The 19,967-nt window shown below is 32.2% G+C and overlaps 1 protein-coding gene across 3 annotated transcripts in view; it reads left to right on the top strand.

Moving 5' to 3' along the window:
• The window catches only part of LOC130448668 (kalirin), a 393,432-nt gene that overhangs the window by 45,205 nt on the left and 328,260 nt on the right, over nucleotides 1-19,967 (top strand). For all 3 annotated transcript variants that reach the window (XR_008910360.1, XM_056786130.1, XM_056786132.1), the window contains exons 5-11: nucleotides 1,207-1,327; nucleotides 1,547-1,809; nucleotides 3,917-4,182; nucleotides 4,234-4,414; nucleotides 8,726-8,809; nucleotides 9,856-10,050; nucleotides 10,958-11,080. Coding sequence is in view for 2 of the 3 variants with exons in the window: in XM_056786130.1 (XP_056642108.1) it covers nucleotides 1,207-1,327; nucleotides 1,547-1,809; nucleotides 3,917-4,182; nucleotides 4,234-4,414; nucleotides 8,726-8,809; nucleotides 9,856-10,050; nucleotides 10,958-11,080 (1,233 nt within the window). In the remaining variant the exon portion in view is untranslated. The remainder of the gene's footprint in view (nucleotides 1-1,206; nucleotides 1,328-1,546; nucleotides 1,810-3,916; nucleotides 4,183-4,233; nucleotides 4,415-8,725; nucleotides 8,810-9,855; nucleotides 10,051-10,957; nucleotides 11,081-19,967) is intronic.

Below are 19,967 nucleotides of genomic sequence, written 5' to 3'. Positions count from 1 at the left end.
ACGAATTGTGTTTTGGAGTAAATTCAATAGTTCAAGTATTATACGCTTTTATCTCTTTATCGAGGCTCCGACGGCTTCGATGTTATATTTTCCAATTGTAATATTTTGACCCGCATTTCTAGTCCTGTACTCTTTCGTCGCAGCCATGAACTTTGTCTAGTTCGCATTGATTTGTAGTCCCATATTCTTTGCTGCGTTCTTAAAATTTATAGAAGTTTGCTTTTGCTTTCCTTAGGGTTCTAGAGGTCAGGTCTATGTGGTCTGCGTCGACAAGCACCTGCGACGATTTATTAAAGGTGTTACCTCTAATGTCGAGCTGCGCATCTCGAACTACTTTTTTTAGTACCGTGTTGAAGAGGAGACACACCAGCGCCTCACCCTGCCTCATACCTAAAAATGTCTCGAATGGCTCTAAGACTTCATTCTCTATTTTAACGTGTCTGTCAATTCAAATAAAATTTTTGGTAATTGTCAATGTTGTTCTCGTAGTCTCAACCATCTGGAGTAGTAAAAAAATCTGAGGTTTGTTCTTGGTAGCTGCACTGGCAGAACTAGTTCAGGAAGTGTACACTAAAGCGTTCTTTGTAGCAGAACTAGCGCTAGTTTCGCTATTGTTAGTAGCAGTGCAAGAGAAAAAGTTCACCCAGTTCACTGTATTGCTTGCACTGGGTCTAGAGTTAGTTCAGCCAGTGTAGTGCAAGACAGTGCAGCTTTAATATTTACCTTTTCAAAGTTTTTATTTTTATGTTATGATTTCTTTGGAAAGAGGTGATTATAAAAATAAAGTAAATGACCATCTTCTAAAATATTTCTTTAAATCGGAAAAACTGAGGTTTAAAGTGGTTAACTAAATATGTAAATACTCAGAAAGGCATTAATAAAGAAACTGAGTCGATTAAGTCATACATTTGAAGTGATTAAGTTTGTATCTCGTTAATTTTCAAATTTTATAATCAATACGAATATGATTTATAAAATTTGACAACTATAGGGTATGAAAAAATGTTTAGCTAAAATACTTTAGGCAAGAAGGTACAATAAACTACCTCGATTTACTAGTATCATGTTCTAAAATAAAATCAAACCAAAATTAAATACGAAAAAACAATATTCGTACCTATTTTTTATACAGGTTAACATATTCCGTGATAACCTACATGTAGGATGATATTAATAAATATTTCTATTTGTGTGATATGATTTTAGGAAGACTTGGCGAGAAATGATTTTGCTGATGATGTGAGCGGGGCAAAGCATAAAATTGATCTGCACAATGAAATGAAAAAGAAGATTATGAAAGCACCAGTTGATGATATTGATTTATTAGGTTAGTGTATAATGTTATTCCACACCAATTTCATACTCTGTATATTTTTCGAAGGAATAAAATTTTGTTTATTGTTTATTATTATATCATGTTCATCATATATCATTATCAATATATCATTATTACGTTCTTTTGAAGAGGGAAGTTATTAATACGAACTGCTTGATAACTTTTACCGAAACTAATGAAACTCTAATCAAAAATTGTATGTTATTGTAGGTCAGCGTTTGTTACAAAAGTCTTGTGGTCTCGACACGGGTCAAGGCGGAGGAGGGGGAGGCGGCGGAGGGGTAGGCGGAGTAAGAGAACCAGAATCTCCTAATAATACGAATTCCGATCTGTTAGGTACCAAAAACTTAGTTTTACAAAATTTAGAGGCAGTTCACTCTTCACAACAGCACCTCCTTCAACTGTGGCACCACAAAAAGCTCAAATTGGACCAGTGCTTTCAGTTGCGGTTATTTGAACAGGATTGTGAAAAAGTAAGGCGAACTTTTTATCATTTTTAATGGTATTGATTGAATATATTTGTCATGATTTGTTCACAAATTTGAGGCTACCATTTAATTTTGATACTTATTTTCAGTAAATAAGTTTATGAACTAAACAAGGGGTTGGTAACCATTTGAAACGGAAGAGCCAAAAGTTACAATTTCACTGATTTTCTCTGTTCTTAAAGATCCAATAAAAATTTTCGTTTCATTATTGAGCATTGGTCTTATATGTTTTTTGAATGTTTTAGGAGATGCTTCAAAAAATAGATTTTTTCGAGGATTTTTTTGGGAACATATCCGATTGAAACGAAACTTTCAGGGTATATTGTTATATATTTCAACAGCCTTCTCAAATTTTTCCATTAAATACATGTCATATTATGCCTGGTACAAGCATTTGTTGTGCGGCGGGAAAAATGCAGGTCGCAATTTTCATCTGAAACAAAGAACCCAAAAAAAATTATTTTCCAATAGTATAGCTTCTAGTTAATCTATGAAATCTCTTTAGATTGTTTAAAAAGTGGAATAATCTTGAGTGTTTTTAGGTTCACCTAAAAGGAAGTTTAAAACCGAATATAATCCATTTTGTCTCCTTTCGATAAGACTTTTGCCTTTCTTTCCCGCCAATTAGGAACAATCGTAAAAATGAAAAACCGAGAAGTCGCGAGTCAAGCTTTCGTATGTAAAAAATTGTAATTTTCTTGAGCTTACCGCATTAATATGCTAATCAGCGATTCCTTTCGAAGGACCTTTAGTCTCTTTGGATTATAATACGCACAAAAGTTCGAGGGAAGGAGCGGGCGCTTTCTGAGCGATCTGGTCGCTCGTATACTTACTCGACGCTTGCTCAACAATTCTTCTGTAACTCCGAAAATATTTCGAATTTGCTTCTGAAATTTTAGGGACACATTCTTGGATAGTTTAGGAAAACATTTATGTGATTTTATGAAGCCTCAAAGCAGGTTTCTCCTTTAAATAAATCTGGCTATTACGAGTAGCTTTTAAAATTCAAGCAAAACTATATATTTGTCGCATTCAATTTTTATTATATTCATGGAAGGGAACACTGGCTCAGACGAATAAATCAACCCGAAGATCGTCAACACTCCATGTGCCAACTTCTCTATCCCACTCACTCTGGAAGACCATCCAAGCGCCGAACATGAGGGCTTCTACTTGTAATGTCTTTTAGAGTTGTCCACACATGCTGGGCGATTTACATACATTTCTGGACTTCCAACTCGTCCAACTGCCTCTTGAGTTCTGTGAACTTACCACTCCACAAATTTTTGGTTTCCAAACTTAGTAATTACATTTGAAGTAATCTAGCATCAATTCCACAACCGTGAGCTATCAGATTTTACCTCGGACTTTAGCATAGTACAACAAAAACTTTTGCAAAAGAAATAATGAACATTTTAATAGGATTTGAGAACTTTTCAGTTGATTTCAGTCACATGACCATTCATTCTTGACTGTTTCTTTTAACCTTAATTGAAAACTCATCTGAAGGGAGTTTATTTTAGAACGTCAGCAAACATTCAAAAGGTTGTAACTGATCAGTTGAAGGCTATCACAGTATTTGAGTTGCAACTGTGCTATGAGGAACGAAAAGAGCTTTCGGAATAGCACAAAACATGATTTATATACCATTTTTCAGATTAATCAAAGTTCAATAATAGCGCGTATTTCAGAATAACCGAAAGAATAATTGTCGTATTTACTTTGTATCATATGTTCAGTGTTTATTTTATACCTATGATGTCACGCTATATGTCACGGCCTTACTGAAATGTTTAAACTACTTACAAAATTTTGGAAATTTTAATAATTTTTTTCTCTATATATATTGATCAAAGAATTAAAAAAATATATAATAAAAGCTGGATATAAACTATCCAGAACTATTTTTTCTCAAACCATTCAAGTACCCTATTGAATGAATCATTTATTCCAATATTGATCTTTAATAATCACCTCAATATAACAATCAATATCCAAAACCACCTCGATTATCTAACCAGCATACAATTACGTGATGTTAAAACTTTTATAATTCAAGTATTGGTTTAATATCACGATTTTTTTCTTTTAGATGTTTGAGTGGATCTGCCACAACAAAGACGTCTTCCTTCTTAATTACGTAGAAATAGGCCACACTTACCAGCTAGCGAAGCAACTTCAAGAAGAACATCAACATTTTACAATGAGTTCAATGAACGTTTACGTGAATATTAATCGTATACTTTCGGTCGCGTCGCGTCTTATCGAAGGCGGTCATTATGCCGCGTCGCATATACGCTCGGTTGCCGGACGGTTAGATCGAACATGGAAAGATTTTGCAGCTGGATTAGATGAAAGGTAAGATTTGGAAGCATCTGTTGTATTCCGCTCATTCATTCACTGTTTTAGAACTGCGGTGTTGGCATTGTCTGTGATTTTTCACCATAAGGCGGAACAATATGTGGAGAATGTGCCTTCATGGAAATCTGCATCAGAAACAGGGAATATCCCTTCAGAGATTATGATGTTGGAAAATTCGATACACCAACATCAAAACTTATACGAATCTATGTGTCAAGCATATACAGAGGTAATACTAACGCTGTACTATCAAATGAAAAACTGGGAGGTCAAAGGTTTTATATTGCGAATCGAAATTTTCTTTCAAATGAAAAGGTTTATGAATGTATGTATTCAGATATATATGTAGGAAAATGTGATTCAAATAAGTACGTGAATTCCCGAATTGAATGTAACATTAAAAAGTATTCTTGAGAGTGATATTGTTTTTTGTGTAGTGCTAAGGAATTGTTACAATATTGACATTTATTTTCGAATGTTGTTGCGGGTTGATGACTCAAAATAAAACTGTCCAATAGTTTTTCTAAAATGCTAACGTTTCGGGAGGAGGATAAATTACAAGACTGCAATTTCTGTTCCAAGTGGCAGAAGAACTTGCCATCCAATACCATCAAATGCTCAGTAAAGAAAATCAACCAATGCACATCGCAAGTATAAGTTCAGGTTCCCGTAAACGGAAAATACTTTAGATAAGGTATTGTAAAGATAATAAGACAAACAAAATCTGTCTAAAATGTAAAAAGTACATATGCGGAAATTATACAGTTGAGAAGCCCATTTGTAAAAAATGCGACGAAGAAGAAGAAAATGTATATTATGTACTCTTGAATAAAAGAAAATAGCTGGCTATTGGTCTCCATTCAATATTGAAAAATATAACTTGTGAAAGACCGGGTACTTGACCGGCTACGGTAGGAATACTGTTAATATACGTTATTTTGAAGTGTCCAAAATAGATATGTAAAGAATTTTTTAGGACCCTGCCTAAGGTAGCACTGAAAGAATTATTAAACCAATAAAAGAGTCGTCGACTCTCGGCGCATTTTTTACCGTTAGTGATCAGTAAATATTAAGAAGAATTTATAAAACGAAGTTTTATTTCCTTTATTCCTTCATTGTTTTTTGACAGTTCTCATAATAATTGGTTTATGAAATGGAAAATGATCTCAAATGACATGAGTTGACGTCCATTGAAAATATTCTCCATTAAGATCAATTCACTTTTGCATACATTAATTATTGAAGCATTTTCACCAATTCCAAATATTTGAAACAATAAAATTATCTCTTTAAGTGGTTGCCCAAAACATTAGATTTATCTCCAATTGATTTCTTTTGGGATTATGAAAACGCTGTGGGTCGCAAAGACCCAATTAGCAATTCTCTTATCATCATGTGTATTTATTTAAACGGTTATATATGTCTTAATAAAAATTACTGTGTTAATAGAACCTTTCACCTAGTTTTTTGTTTGAATATTGAAAATCTGTTCAATTATAAAATAATTTTGTAGTATACATTGCCTTTCCAATAATACTAATATAGTAAATATGAGAATTTTCGATATAATATTAACATAGTTTATATGTTAGGTATATAATTCCTACCAGTCGTTACTGAACGGACTGGATTTGATGTTACAAGTATGCCATAATTTACCCATCAGTATTGAAGAATTGGAAAAGGATCTAAAACCAACGAACGTAATCAGTATAAAATGAATTTAAGAATGAGGGTGTTGGGGTCCTATCGAATCTACTTCTAAAATAATAAATTAATGATATGTAATCCTGGTGCTAACTTTTTCTCTCATCTCTTATCATAATCATGCCCCTTAAATAAAGTAAATATAATAGGAAAGTGAGAGATTTACTTTTTGTAAGTTAAATGCAAATTTCTCGTTTAAAAACAATCAGCGAGATCTAAGAAAAATGTAAGGCTTACTTAATTCTAAATTTGTTGGGACAAATCAAATCACAATTATTTACCCAGATATAGAAGTTAAAATTTCACTATTCATCTTGACAATTTTTATTTAATTTAATGAAATACTGCTGCCGCACAACCTTTAGGTAAAGACACAGCTGTTGTAGAACTCGGGAGGTTGTCAACTAGCTATTAAACATTTTCTTCCTCTATTTTTTCATGTTTCTCAATCCTAGCACCAAGAACTTTTTTCTCTTGTAAGGTTGTCGTATACCAAACAAATTTTCATTATAATCTATTACATCATGGCCAATATTGATTCAGAAGACGTTCAAGTGTCTAATTTCCTTGCAGAAAGCTGTCAGTAGATCTAAATGATTATCCCTTTGTAGTAGTTTGAAAGATCTCGGGTTTCTTAGCTCTGGAAGAGGTCATCAAAACTCATGTTAAACATTAAGTTCTTCATCAAAAATATCATTTATAGGTTTAGTAGTGATTGTCGGGTTTCAGAGAGCTTAACTCTCTGCAATTGAAAATTGAACATAGTGAAGAACTTCAGACTAGTGGAGAATCAGTAACCTAAAAGTGCCTTCAATCAAAAGCAAACATCAAAGTCATGATCTTTGGTTATTGTCGATTATGAGGGTGTAGTGTAATCAGAATTTCTTCCAAGGGGTATAACTAAACTCCGAATTACTGAAACGTTTCTAAAACGATGTGCTATGTTACCAAAAACAGGGCTCACAGCTTTCTTCTTTCACATGATGATGCGCCGAATCACAAGACGCGTTTTTTAGTCACTACATGTCTTCCAGTCAACATTTGCTTTCGTCACCAGCTTTAGCAATTTGCTACTTCTGGCTTTTCCTTAAAACCATGTGCTAATAAAGAAACGTTTTGACGTTAGGATGTGTGTTAAAAATTTTATGTTACCTTTTTAATATTTTTAATAATTCGAATCACTTTACAATCAAATGAATAGTGCTTGACATATACATAGTTATGTGTATTATTAGACTGACAGCTTAAAGTAAAGTAAATTACTTCTTAAATTACAATGGAAGACATCTAACGTAAAGACTATTAAAGGTTTATTCTGATATCTTCCAAAGGGAAGGACAATAGTTAACAAAGATTTTCTGCTAATCAAAATAGACAGGCACCAGGATTATATAAAAGTAGATTAATTTGCGACCTAAGAACTATATCTTCAACTAATTTTAAACGTATTTAAACAGAAAAGAGGTCGAGTTATATTAGATTTTCCGAAATTAAAATGTTCTAACAGATCTTGTGTATTGGAGCAGACTTAATATAAATTATAATTTTCCATGGCCTCTTTAAAAACTCCATAATCCATTAACCGAAGATCATTTATTGAAATTCTTTTCCTGAAATTTATTGAATATAAAATATTCATCCCATAAATATATATTAGTTATTTCTTTTAATACTATTATTTCTGCCTCTTTTCTGATGCTAGAAAAATCTGTGCATGTTTTTATAAACAATTTAATTTTAATTATAATACTCTCAGTAAAATGGGTAAAAAAAATCAACAATTTTTTTACAGCCGTCATGGAAAAATGGGTTGCTAGACACCTTAAAAAAATTCTCACCAAATATGAGCTCTTAATTCCATTAGCAGCATCGCAGTACCAATAGAAAAAAATTCATACCTCATAATTAATTGATTGCATAGAAAAATGTTTTTGAGAAAATTTGTAGCAAATTTGATGCTTTACAAAAAAGGTGTCTTATATATTTTCCGTAAACCTCTCCATTTGATTGATATTGAAAATTTAGGTTTTATTATTTTGAGTCAAATGTCATTTTTTTATTAATTTTATTACTCGACAAGAAATGGCTGTTGAAAAGTGCACAAAAGAAATTTTTGTAGGAAATGAACTGCTCTATAAAAGTGGTATCACTATTTTGATTTGATTATGGTTCTTGAATATCATTATCAAGCAGTTTTAATGATTTATGATCTACAATATCCAATAATGCTTTGAGCTCTGAAGAAATAAAAGGTAAACAGAAGAAATAAAATACAAAAGAAAAATTCAATAGAGAGGAAATTTTCCCAACGACAAAAAAGTTTTCAAAAATTTTTAAAATAATACTTATATTAATGCAAAAAATTAAATTTGTATGAAAGTCAAGAGTTAAATTGAGTTGTTTCGATTATTTAATCAAAAACTCTTGCAGTCGGTATGATGATGATGAATATCTTTTTGTATACTTGATTTAATTGCCAAAACATAAGATAACGTTTGACTTGAAATAATCAAACTTAAATCTTTAATATCATTCAAATGGTGGAGTTTACGGAAAACATATAACATACCTTTTTTGTAGAACATTTCCCACAGAATTGTTCAAAAACATTTTTCTGTGCAATCAATTAATGATGAGATATGAATTTTTTTCTATCGGACTGCGATGCTGCTATTGGAATTAAGAGCTCCTATTTGGTGAGAATTTTTTTAAGGTTTCTAGCAACGCATTTTTCCGTGTTAGTTGGTTTTTTTATCCCACCCTAACCCCCAGTTCATTTTCCTCTAGCTGTATGTAGAATAAATATATTGAAGGTGTTGGTTTTTGGTGACAGGTTCATAGTACCAGTAAGAAACTACTTTATCAATTGGACCACTTAGTTCAGGTCTGCAATCAACCTGGGAAGGATAAAAAACATGTAAATACAACTTTCTATCTATATATTTAGTTCATTAATTTTATTGCATTTAACACTAATGTTTATAATTATTTTAATGTTGATATGATTTCAAATATAGTCACGCAGATTTTTGACAGTCTGCATGTCTTTAAAAGCCTTAATACAATTTTCAGGGAGATAGTTTTAACAAGGAGTTTGTTGGTCAGATTTTTTTGAAATCGATGTATACAATTTAATAATTAAAGTTCTATTTTTCTGTTAATACTTACATTTCTTCCGTTTCCATTAATTACGTTAAAATTTAGATTCTGATTAATTTTTATAAGCTTGAATATTCGAAATGGTGATAAAATGAAATTATTGTTTCATTCACCAAGCAAAGAATTCTTCAAAATGGTTAAGATATTATTTGATCATTGTTCTCTCCTTATGATATTTCAAGCGCCGTAATTTCATAATAAATTTAACTAGTAATTTGTCAACAAATGCTTGCAAGTATAAAGTTAAAACTATACCTCATAAAACTTCTGCAATACTTTTAATAAAAACAGCGGTAGTTTCTATTTTCTTATTGCGTTTAAATTATTATGGTAAAGAGGTTTTTTTTATATCTAATAATTTGGTTGCAAATAAAGAAGTTCCAAAACTTAGTGTGTCTTGAATCTTTGAAGTAACGCTATTATAAAAAATAAGCATTTATTCGACCTTAATTTTACTGCTAAGTAAAAATGCAGTTTTGAAATTTTTATGTCTAAAGTTCAAAAAGAAAGTAGAAACTATGTATATGTAGAAATTTCCAAAATGTGGAACCTAATTGAAACTATTTAAATTTAGCAAAATTTGAATATCATTTTCGTATATTTTTAATCGGCACAAATGAATGCCCTTATTCACCTCATATACACCATGAGTAGTTAATCATTCATCAGTTGTTTGTTCTGATATTTGGTATCTACTATTACCTTCCTTTCACTTATTAAATTAAAATTGGTTTCAATTTGGTTCTGTTCATCGGGATATTTTTTACAATTTATAGTTATAATAATGGATACGTTTCTTGATAGGGCGAAGGAACAAATTTTGAAAACAGACCAGGTGGTAATCCTGCTGCCGATTATAGCGAAGGAGCTAGTCACGTTTTAGCAGTAATACATCAAATTTTAAATCACCATAGAGCACTCGAGCAAAAATGGCACGCTAAAAAGATCAAACTTCATCAAAGGCTGGCATTGAGATTATTTCAAGAAGATGTTAAACAGGTAAAAAGTTATCTGTCATTTGTCTACCGTTGTTCATTAAACTATTCGCGAAAACTACGAAGGGGGCGGCATCTGTTGATTTTTGTTTCAATAGAGGTGAACAATAAAGTCAGAATACGAACTAAAATAATATACCTATTTAAAGTGATTTACTGAGATAAAAACAACCACACATCCATAAGGTGCACTTCGAAAATAATAAAAACGCGATAAAAGTTGTTAACTGCTTGTTAAAACCCCATTCTAGTGGCCAATGCAACTCTTGTACACCTTTTTGATAGATAATCAAGTCTCTTCCTCCCGTACTTACATGAAAAAATGCATTTCCAATCTTTAACAACAAATTGTTATCTCACGAGGCTGGTAAGTTAGACCTGACGTTCGTGGACTTAAACTCCTTTTGCTCCTTCTAGGCCACACAATACTATATGTCCTGCTTTAAAAACCGCTTCACTTTCTTTTAGAGGTCTGCTTATGACTCCAATATATTCCATGATGTTAAAAAGGGTTATTCGAATTCTTAAACACAACTTTTTGTTCTAACCACACAAACACGTTTGGGAAATAACGGAAATTACAAGAATAGAGGAAAACCTTATCAAAATCACTAAAAACACATAAAAAACTGAACATTATCAAACACCTTTACAGATTGTACTGTTGTTCCCCGCTATAGAAGCCAAATTCAGCGCCGTCCAGTGGCACCTATTTTAAATTCAGTTTGTAGCGTCAATAGTGGTTAAACTAAACAGTATACATCAAATTATTGGAGACACTGATATATTTTTTTCCGGATATCTCTTCTTCAAAGTGTCTTACAAATTGTATCATCTATTTAAATAGCCGAATCTTCTATTTTACTTTGTTTCTTCTAACTGTTCTAATAGTTAATTTTTTTATATTTAAGGTATTGGATTGGTTAGCAAATCATGGGGAAGTATTTATTAGGAAAAATACCGGCATTGGGCGGAATCTTCAGAAAGCTAGAGTTTACCAAAAAAGTCACGAACACTTTGAAAATGTAGCACAGGTAAGTGATATCAATATATATTTAATTTTATAAGGCTTTTGTCTACAAAGAATATCCTTCATAGAATAAATTCAAGTTAAAACACACTATCTCGAATATTGTGTGTTACATTATATTTGATTAAGTATTCATGAAGAAACAAGGGCAAACAAATGCTGTTTTTTCTGAAATCAGCATTGTTTTTCTCTCTAGTTTTTATTTTAGTTTACCGAAAGTGAGAGACAGTATATACAAACAAAACTGTCAGTTTTATGAAGAATTTTAGTGAAATCTCCACGTATCTATTTTGATTCTTTGAAAAATGTTAATATACAAACATGTCTATACATTTATCTGAAGGAAATGAGGAAATAAACTCGTCATGGTAGCGTAGAGGAGGTTTGGGAAATTGTGACCCACTTTCTAAACGGTTTTTTTTTTCGAAAATAAGTTGCTGAATATAAATGTTTGATGGAGACGCTTCGGTAGCTTGTGAAACTGATTTTGATTCTGTCATTATAGCAACAGTTTGAACTGGATTTAGTAGGCACCATACTAAGCATTGTTTTTTGCTGAAACTAAAAAAAATTTTGGAATTCTAAATTTTTTAACATGATTTATATTTGAAACAAAAAATGCTGCTCCTGTTCCATAGACTCATTTAGACCCATGTGTAAATATGTATTTCAGTTACAATGTCTCCAAATTCATTCAGTATGATTGTAAGTATTAAGTTATTTATTTATACGGTGTTTTTGTAACCATATTTATTCAGGTAATTTGGTGACTATTCAAGATATCATAATTGGTATTTATCAAGGCCACTGTCAAAAGAAGAGATGATTTTATTCTCCAGAATATTTAATAGTGGCTCTTGATTTTTGCCAAAACTGCTTGGTTAGGAGATGACATCATAAGCCCCATACAAATTTTTAATGCTTTATATTGAATACAGTCAATTCTTCGATTCGTAGATTGTAGAATGAGGCTGATTCGCTGATTCGCTAGTAAACATAACCTTAAAAGTGTATGTATAAAAAGGAATTGGAAGGTTATCAACGATTTTTGATTATTGTTAATGTATTATATACTTACTTTACTGTATGAAATATGTAGATAAATCTAGAGTGAGTTTTATGTATGGAACGTCTCAATTATCTCAGAAACGGCTTGTAAGATTTTTATAAATTTTTGTGCGCAAGGATCTTGTGATACTCCCGGTATTATGGTCTTTTTTTTTCAGGAACTTTGTTATTTCAAATAGGATCACCATGTATATTTTTCCTTAATCCTTAAGAAATAGTTATTATTTTTCATCGAAAGTTCCTTATACCTAAACGCCAAACTAAAATAATACATTTAGGTGGCTACGACTGCTACAACAAGAAATTTGATGTTTCAAGAAATTATTATTTTGAAGTTTATTAAAAGTCACAATTTATCGTTTATCTAAAATAGAACGAATTGATATTTTAACGATATTAGGATATGGTGATAGGCGTAGAAGTCAACAAGAAACGTGTAATATTTTTAATAATTTATATCCTAACCGAAATCCCATAACAAGATTACTATCAATAAATTAGTAAAAAAGTTTAACGAAACTGGTTCAGTGAAATATTTATCCAAATCAGGGCACAGAAAAACTTTAGATGTTTGTGTCCTGTTAGAAGTTCCATCCATACAAAGTAAAGTTGGTTCAAGAGTTGTCAGATGACGATTTTGAATCTACTATTGGAGTCTTCTTTAGGAAAAACATTTAGACCGTACAAAAAAAAACTACCACAGATTAAAGAGTAACCAACAGCAAAAATTAATATAAATATAAATTCATTAAAAATACTTTCATTTCATTATTCAATTAGTAACCTAAAAGATCAAATTTTGGGCTCCGACTAAGCTCATCACGTTAATGTGTGCTGTCAGGGTTCATTGCAAGATTTTTTTGTGTTTAAGATGTTGAAAAATTTTTGTATGCTTTCAAATTCCCAAATGGGGCGCCACTCAATTTTTAACCTAAATTGAGAAAGGGAAAGAAATAGGTTGAGGTTTCTTTAGGATTAAAGCTATTCGTCAAGACAAGCACAATGATTCATATTTGAAATTATAAAAAAAACAAGGTAAAAAAAATTACTCGCAAAACTCAAGAGTTTGTTGGTTTACAGAAAATAATGAAGTAAATTTTACAACAAAAAAAACTAATATGATCTGATCTGACCTTTAACAACACATAAAGGCTCCCTACTTGTCAGGAGAATACAAATAGGACCAAATCCGTGAAATGTGGTTAAGAAATAAAGAAGATCATTCAGTTAGTTGTCCCGGGCTAGATAGTTCCACGAGTCGAGGTTTGACGTTAATTCCAAATTAAAGTCGTCCAAGTTTTGAAACCCCAATAAAGGTCGGTGATCCCCAATCCTCCAATAAAGGTTATATGTCCAAAACTAGGTCCCTAATTAAATTTAAAAGAAAAATATACAAAATGCAATCTGTGAAAATTTTGACCAATTTATAGACTACTTAAAAATAGTTTATAACTTAAATTTTAACATTTATCCTGAATGCGATAAAAAGGTAGTCTATAATTTGGAGCCTAGCCTAGTTCATAAGGCAATAATTAGAACTATTTCTGCTTTTACAAAAAAGGATCTTACCTTCTTTTCTAATGAAGGGAACCTATATTTACTTCTTATTAGAAGTCAATTCACAATTTTATATTCCAAAATTTTCGAAATCGGCGGAAGGCTCCTTTAGGCCGGCAAAATCCCGCTTTTCAAAAATATCTGGAGAAATTAATGTTCACAATGTGACAAGGTAACCATCTCTCCAATTGTCAAATTCTCAGTCGGAAATATTACGACTTCCGCAAATATAAAATTGGAGCCAAATTTAAAAATTTATAACCAAATCCATGATGAAAAATTCCACATCAGTTGACAGTCAAAAGAAAAATATGAATGAAGTTAGCAGCAGACTTCTTGAGCAAAATTGGGTCACACGTAATGACGAGAATCTAGCCAGCTCAATTTCAAAAACACCATATAACAAATCACTCATCAAAACAACCTTTCAACGGACTGAACACCCAAAAATCAATATCCAGAAAATTTACAAAATACTGCACGAATAACTTAATTCGTGAACGGTTAACTAGATGTTGCTCGAACCTTCTAAGGCGAAGCAACTTTTCTCTTACAAGCAACATATTTCTGTAACCAGTAATACAACGTCTAGTAAATTTCGAATAATGCTTGCGTCCTATAGACCAAGACTTAACCTCAAAAGAAAATAAACCAAACATTCAATTTGTTTATATAAGAATAGTTCAACAAAAGGGCAAATTAAACTGTACTAAATAACTTAAAGTCCAGGAACCCAGTATGTCACCAACAAGTACATACAAAACTACAAAAGAGTTATGAAATATGATATGTAAATATTTCAACTCAAAGATAATATGACAAAATATCTTATAAAGAAAATTATTAACAAAAAAAGTTGGTAGGTTCATATCGTATAATGATTATAACAACAAAAGTAAGGTAAGCTGTGAAAACATTTCAAATACAAATTTAACTTTTCTAACGTTAATACAGTACGAAAATCAACGGAATGTTTTAAAACCCGTTCAAACTTGCACCTCTTTTGTTCTCCCTTTCTACCTAGCCCCAAAAATATAACACAACTGTGTTCATTTACCTTACATAGTTAATCTTTAGTAACGTTATTGTAAAGACCCTGTACATTTTCATTTATTTCACATTATCTTTTTACCAGTGTTTATCTTTACCGATCATTCCCTGCATCAATTGAATATTTGCCTCCGCATAAGGACAAAACTTTGATCATTTATATTTTCATCTGTTTCGGCGAACTATTTGATGGATATCTACAACAAAGTGGAAGATAATTTTTTTATGTCCGTATAATAAAAGTTCAAACATTTCGAGAATTGACCCTCAGACTTGATCCTAAACAAAACCTGCTCGGTCACGGTCTTGGAATCCCGACATCCTCGAGAATAATCATAATACTGGACTATAATCGACAACTGCACCAAAGACTCTTTTTTAATCTTTGGATTCAACTTGTTGATTTTACCGTTAACTTTAATACTACATAATAATTATAATAAACAATTTTAGTAATTTTTTGCAAAAATGGCCAAATTAGATTAAATTAGTAAATGAATTGTCGCAGAAAGTGTAATTGTCTTCATAGGCGCTCTGTAATTGTGAATACATTGATGGTACAATAGATTAAAATAAATAGTATGTAATGAGGAAATACGAGGTACAATAAAAAAAGAGGGTAAACAAATTTTTATATCAGCTACTTACGCTGCATCTATTTAAAACTAGTATGTCTCATATGCCCTCATGTGTTGTTTCAATCGAGTATCACTTTGTTTATAATGATATTTGTCACCTTATCTTATTGTCTATTATAACATTTCACACTGGAAATTACAGGTTGTTCATTAAGTTTTGTCGTTCGAAAAGGAAAATACGATTGTAAGAATTTCCACGTCCGATATTGCCTCTTCTTGAAATGAAATTTGTTTTCGACACTTGAGAAGTCAGAAGAAGATAAATCTTGCGTATTTAGCGTAGATCTTACAATAGATAGTTCACCAATTCACCAATTGTGAGATAATTTTTAAGCTACGTGAGACAATACTTGGTAGTTCAGGTATTTTTCCATGAATTTTCACAACTACTTTATCCGAAACATTAAACTAATACTATAGGCTTATTGTTTGACTAAACTGAAGGTAATTCACAAGAAAAAATTCCTTTTGCACACCTCATAAGAGACATTGACATCTTATTGTTCAATTTGTGGAGCATAACTCGCTAAGGAGTCAATGTAGAAGGTTTGCTGGAACCTACGAGGTCTAGCTATTAAATAACGAGACTGGTTTTATTATAAAAATTATTCTACATTTGAATTCTCTCCTCCCCTCGCCACACACCTTTCCATACGTTTTTTTCCATTAGATCGAAGCAGTGCTGGAAGTCTTCTTTGGTGAGAGCCTTTAGGAGTTCTGCCGTTTTTTGCTTTACCGCTTCCATCGAATCAAATCGGGTGACTTTCAAAGTAGATTTTTTTCTAATCTTTCAAGGAAATCTGAGCAGACCCGTTGACGCAAGAGCTTTTGGTCAGGAGTCAGTTTTTTTGGTACCAAATTCTCACACAATTTTGTCATGTGTAATTCCTCATGTAAAATTTTTATAACCGTTTCTTTATCGGCGTTTACAGCCTCGGCAACCATCAGGATGCTCATTCGACGATCTGCACGCACAATTTGGTTGATTTTGGTCACTGTTTCCGGAGTTGAAACAGTCACAGGGCGACCTGGGCGCTGGTCATCTTCGGTGCCCTCTCGGCCCTCACTAAAGCGCTTACACCACTCTAAAACACGCGCACGAGATAGAGAATTGTCCCTATAGGCCTCTTGCAACAATTTATAGCACTCAGTCGGAGTTTTTTTCAATTTAACTAGAAAAAACACGTTCGTGTCAAACCGCTATTGCACAAATATTATAATAGTGACGGAAACGTGTTTTGGGACGTGCATAGACAAGATATCTCTTATCTATGCTATCAGTAGTTTGGCGATTGTAATCAGAAGAAAAATACTACCAGACTGGCTTCTGCCTTTTTGGATCCCTTGAGGAATATAGAGAGTCTTGTCAATCAAATTTAAAATCTACTAAATTCCATTGAATATCTTTGAATCTTTTATTATTTTGGTGGTTAAAAAAAGATTGGTATTCTTGTTACTACGTTAACTTTTGAGATTATTTTTCATGATCGCATCCAGTTGTCCGCGACAAAATAAAACAAAACATTGAATGAGGCATGACGCATCCTACAAGTCGTTGTAGACACCGCCACGAAACGCGAAATCTCTCCGCGATATGCGCGCGTCGTAACAACCTGCTAGCTAGCTCCCGAACTGCAACTTTTCTTGCTGTTGTCGACTGCTACAACACGCCTCCAACGGCCAACGAGTTCCTAACAGTTTTACGCAACGTCTCATCTGAAAGTGTACGAAACGTCGCGATTGGATTTTTTTTCGCGCGCCCGGCAAACGAATTTTGATTATTTTCCAAATATAGTGAGTGCTTACAAAAATTTACCGATGGTAGATTAATTAGTGTTTTACTAGCTTAAGAAATTTATGTGGAATGTGCTTTGGACTGTTTTTATGTTTACACCCGTGAAACTGTTTTATTTTTACAAAACACTATCCCAATTACAACAAGTTATTTTCTATGGTAACGTATTTTCACAGAAATTTTTCTAAAACATTTCATTAAAATATAAAACCAAATATGAGCAATATTTGTATCCATAACGAAAAACCATTGTTTCTTTAATTACTTATTTCTTAGACCTTTTGATATATTAATGCGTCTAAATGTTCTTGAGATGTTGTATGGACTGAGAAAAAATTAAAATTTTCTTATCAGAACAAATTTGTATTTTAATTTTATTCTTATTTTAATGTTCTTGATTTAAGTGATCTATTGATTGATATAAATAGACAAATTGTCAGTGTTAATATCATATTTTGATAAAGACTTGAAATTAGTCGAAACGTCAATTTTTTTTATGAATCTTTCAAAAATTATTAGAAAAACCAATTTTAAAACAGAAGAGACCTAAAATCAACTACATTTAGAAACATTAAAACCATTGTTTTCAGCCGTAGTTCTTTTGAAATTTTTAATTTACAATGTTGTCAAGTTAAATATATATCTGATTTTTTCGGAATTTGCACACGTATATAGAATCAGTGTCCCTTTTAAAAGTATTTCAAGCTATAATAAAAGTCAAAATATTTATCCAAGTTTAAGAATTAAAATTATGAATTATTGAATTAAGTTCTTGTTATATTTTATCCTCCGTATAACTCTTAATATTCGCTACACTTCGAAAAGATTGCCTATTTCACCCAATCAAATATTTTTTAACAATGTATTAGATAATGAAACTAATTTTAAGGGTATTTTGATATAAATACAGCTGCTGTTATTTCCTTCCAATGGAATAATTTGAAAAGTATTATCTTACGACCATTTGCAAAAAATTTTGGATTTCATATGATTCACGTAATTAAAAAAGTACAAAATTCTATCTGTGTATTGAAATATTTCCACATATGCATGAAAACATTATTAAAGAAAAGTATTATTTTTTCTAAATTAACAATGCCTAAAAGGCCGATGAGTAGTAACCATGTTTAGTTCCCAGAAGATTAAAAATAAAAGTATGACTATTGAATGCTGTTTGAAAAATTTCTAAAATCCAAAAAATAAATGAAACAAGTGTTGAAGAAGAGTGCGGGAAGATCATTCAAACAATTCCATTCCAATCTCATTTAGCGAAACTGGATATTGATATTGGCAGTTCGAGGTAACTGTTCCATATATTGGCAAGTTCATGGCGGCGATTTTTTGGGATGCGCGGAGTATAATTGTCATTGACTATCTTGAAATAGGAAAAACTATCAACGGCCAGTATTGTACGAAGTTATTGCAACGTTTGAGAGAAGAAATAAGGCAAAAACGGCCGCATTTGGCTAAGAAGAAAGTGCTGTTCCATCAAGATAATGCACCAGCTTACACATCCTTTACTGCAATGACCAAAATTAATGAATTAAAGTTTGAATTGACATCTCATGCATCCTATTAGCCAGATTTAGCCCCCTTTGCATTATTTTCTATTCCCGGACTTGAAATTGAAATTGAAATGGCTTGGTGGTCAAAGATTTTCCAACAATGAAGAGGTGATGTCGGCAGTTAATGGCTATTTCGAGGAGCTTGAGGATTCTTATTATAAAAAGGTTATGGAACTTATTGAACATCGCTGGAAAAAATGTATGGAACTAAACGAAGATTACGTTGAAAAATAAATATATTTTTTTCCAAAATTTTTGTGTCTCTTTGTTGTCACAGGTGATCCTCGTTTATAAGAAATAATGTGTAAAAATTTCAAATGGATTAACTTGAAACTCATATTTCTTTTGTTAAGCTCAAGTGCTGGACTGACGCATCAACCCCTGACTGCCGCACGACTGACAGTTGTTTTTTGTGGCTAACAAACATACAATATTGTATGAGAACAATTTCACCTGAGATAAAATAACTTTAGAAAACTTTTTTTCGCAACTAATGCGCACCCTCCGATGGTATTTAGGCCGACAGTCGGTTTCATGATAAGGACCACAGCATACCGTATTAAACTCATCCTGGATGAAATTCCTCGGAAAAAAAGCCGCTGCCCCCTGGACTATAGTACGTTTGTTATACTCCTTGTCCGATTTGTACAACAACGGTAAAGTAAAGTGTGATGATAGGTAAGAGCCGTACAGAAGAGTGTTTCGTTGGCATAAAATTTTAAAAAAGGAGCGTAAAGGATTAAACATACAACGCGTATCATAAACACGCTCTAATCTGCTAAGATAATCGGTTATTGCTTTTAATGATAGCATATGAACTAAATATTAACAGCGAAGTCGTCAGGAAGATTTTAACTCAAAATTTCGTGATGAGATAGTTATGTATACTAATGGTACCAAACAACCGTTCAGTAAGCAAAACAACATCGAACGTCAATGTCAAAAAAGACTATTTGGAACGCGCAGAAAATGGTCACAATCTGCTCGATCCCACTTTCTCAGTGAAACGTTGACTACCAGCAAATGTTCAAATACCTAAAAAAGCTCGTATAAACGAGTCGAAGGTGATAACGATACCGAACTGTTTTTTTGGTCCATAAGAAGAAAACTTCGAAGAAGGGTCAATGAGTGCCCTCAGATATCGCGAATAATTGGGAGCTGCATCACGTCAATGAGTGTTACCCAGTTTTTAGCTTCTAGACTGTTTTCGTTGCTACC

The sequence above is a fragment of the Diorhabda sublineata genome, chromosome 9 (assembly GCF_026230105.1).
Source record: "Diorhabda sublineata isolate icDioSubl1.1 chromosome 9, icDioSubl1.1, whole genome shotgun sequence".
Lineage (NCBI taxonomy): Eukaryota > Metazoa > Arthropoda > Insecta > Coleoptera > Chrysomelidae > Diorhabda > Diorhabda sublineata.
The sequence above is the reverse complement of the archived record's forward strand: the minus strand, read 5'-3'. Positions and strand labels throughout refer to the sequence as shown.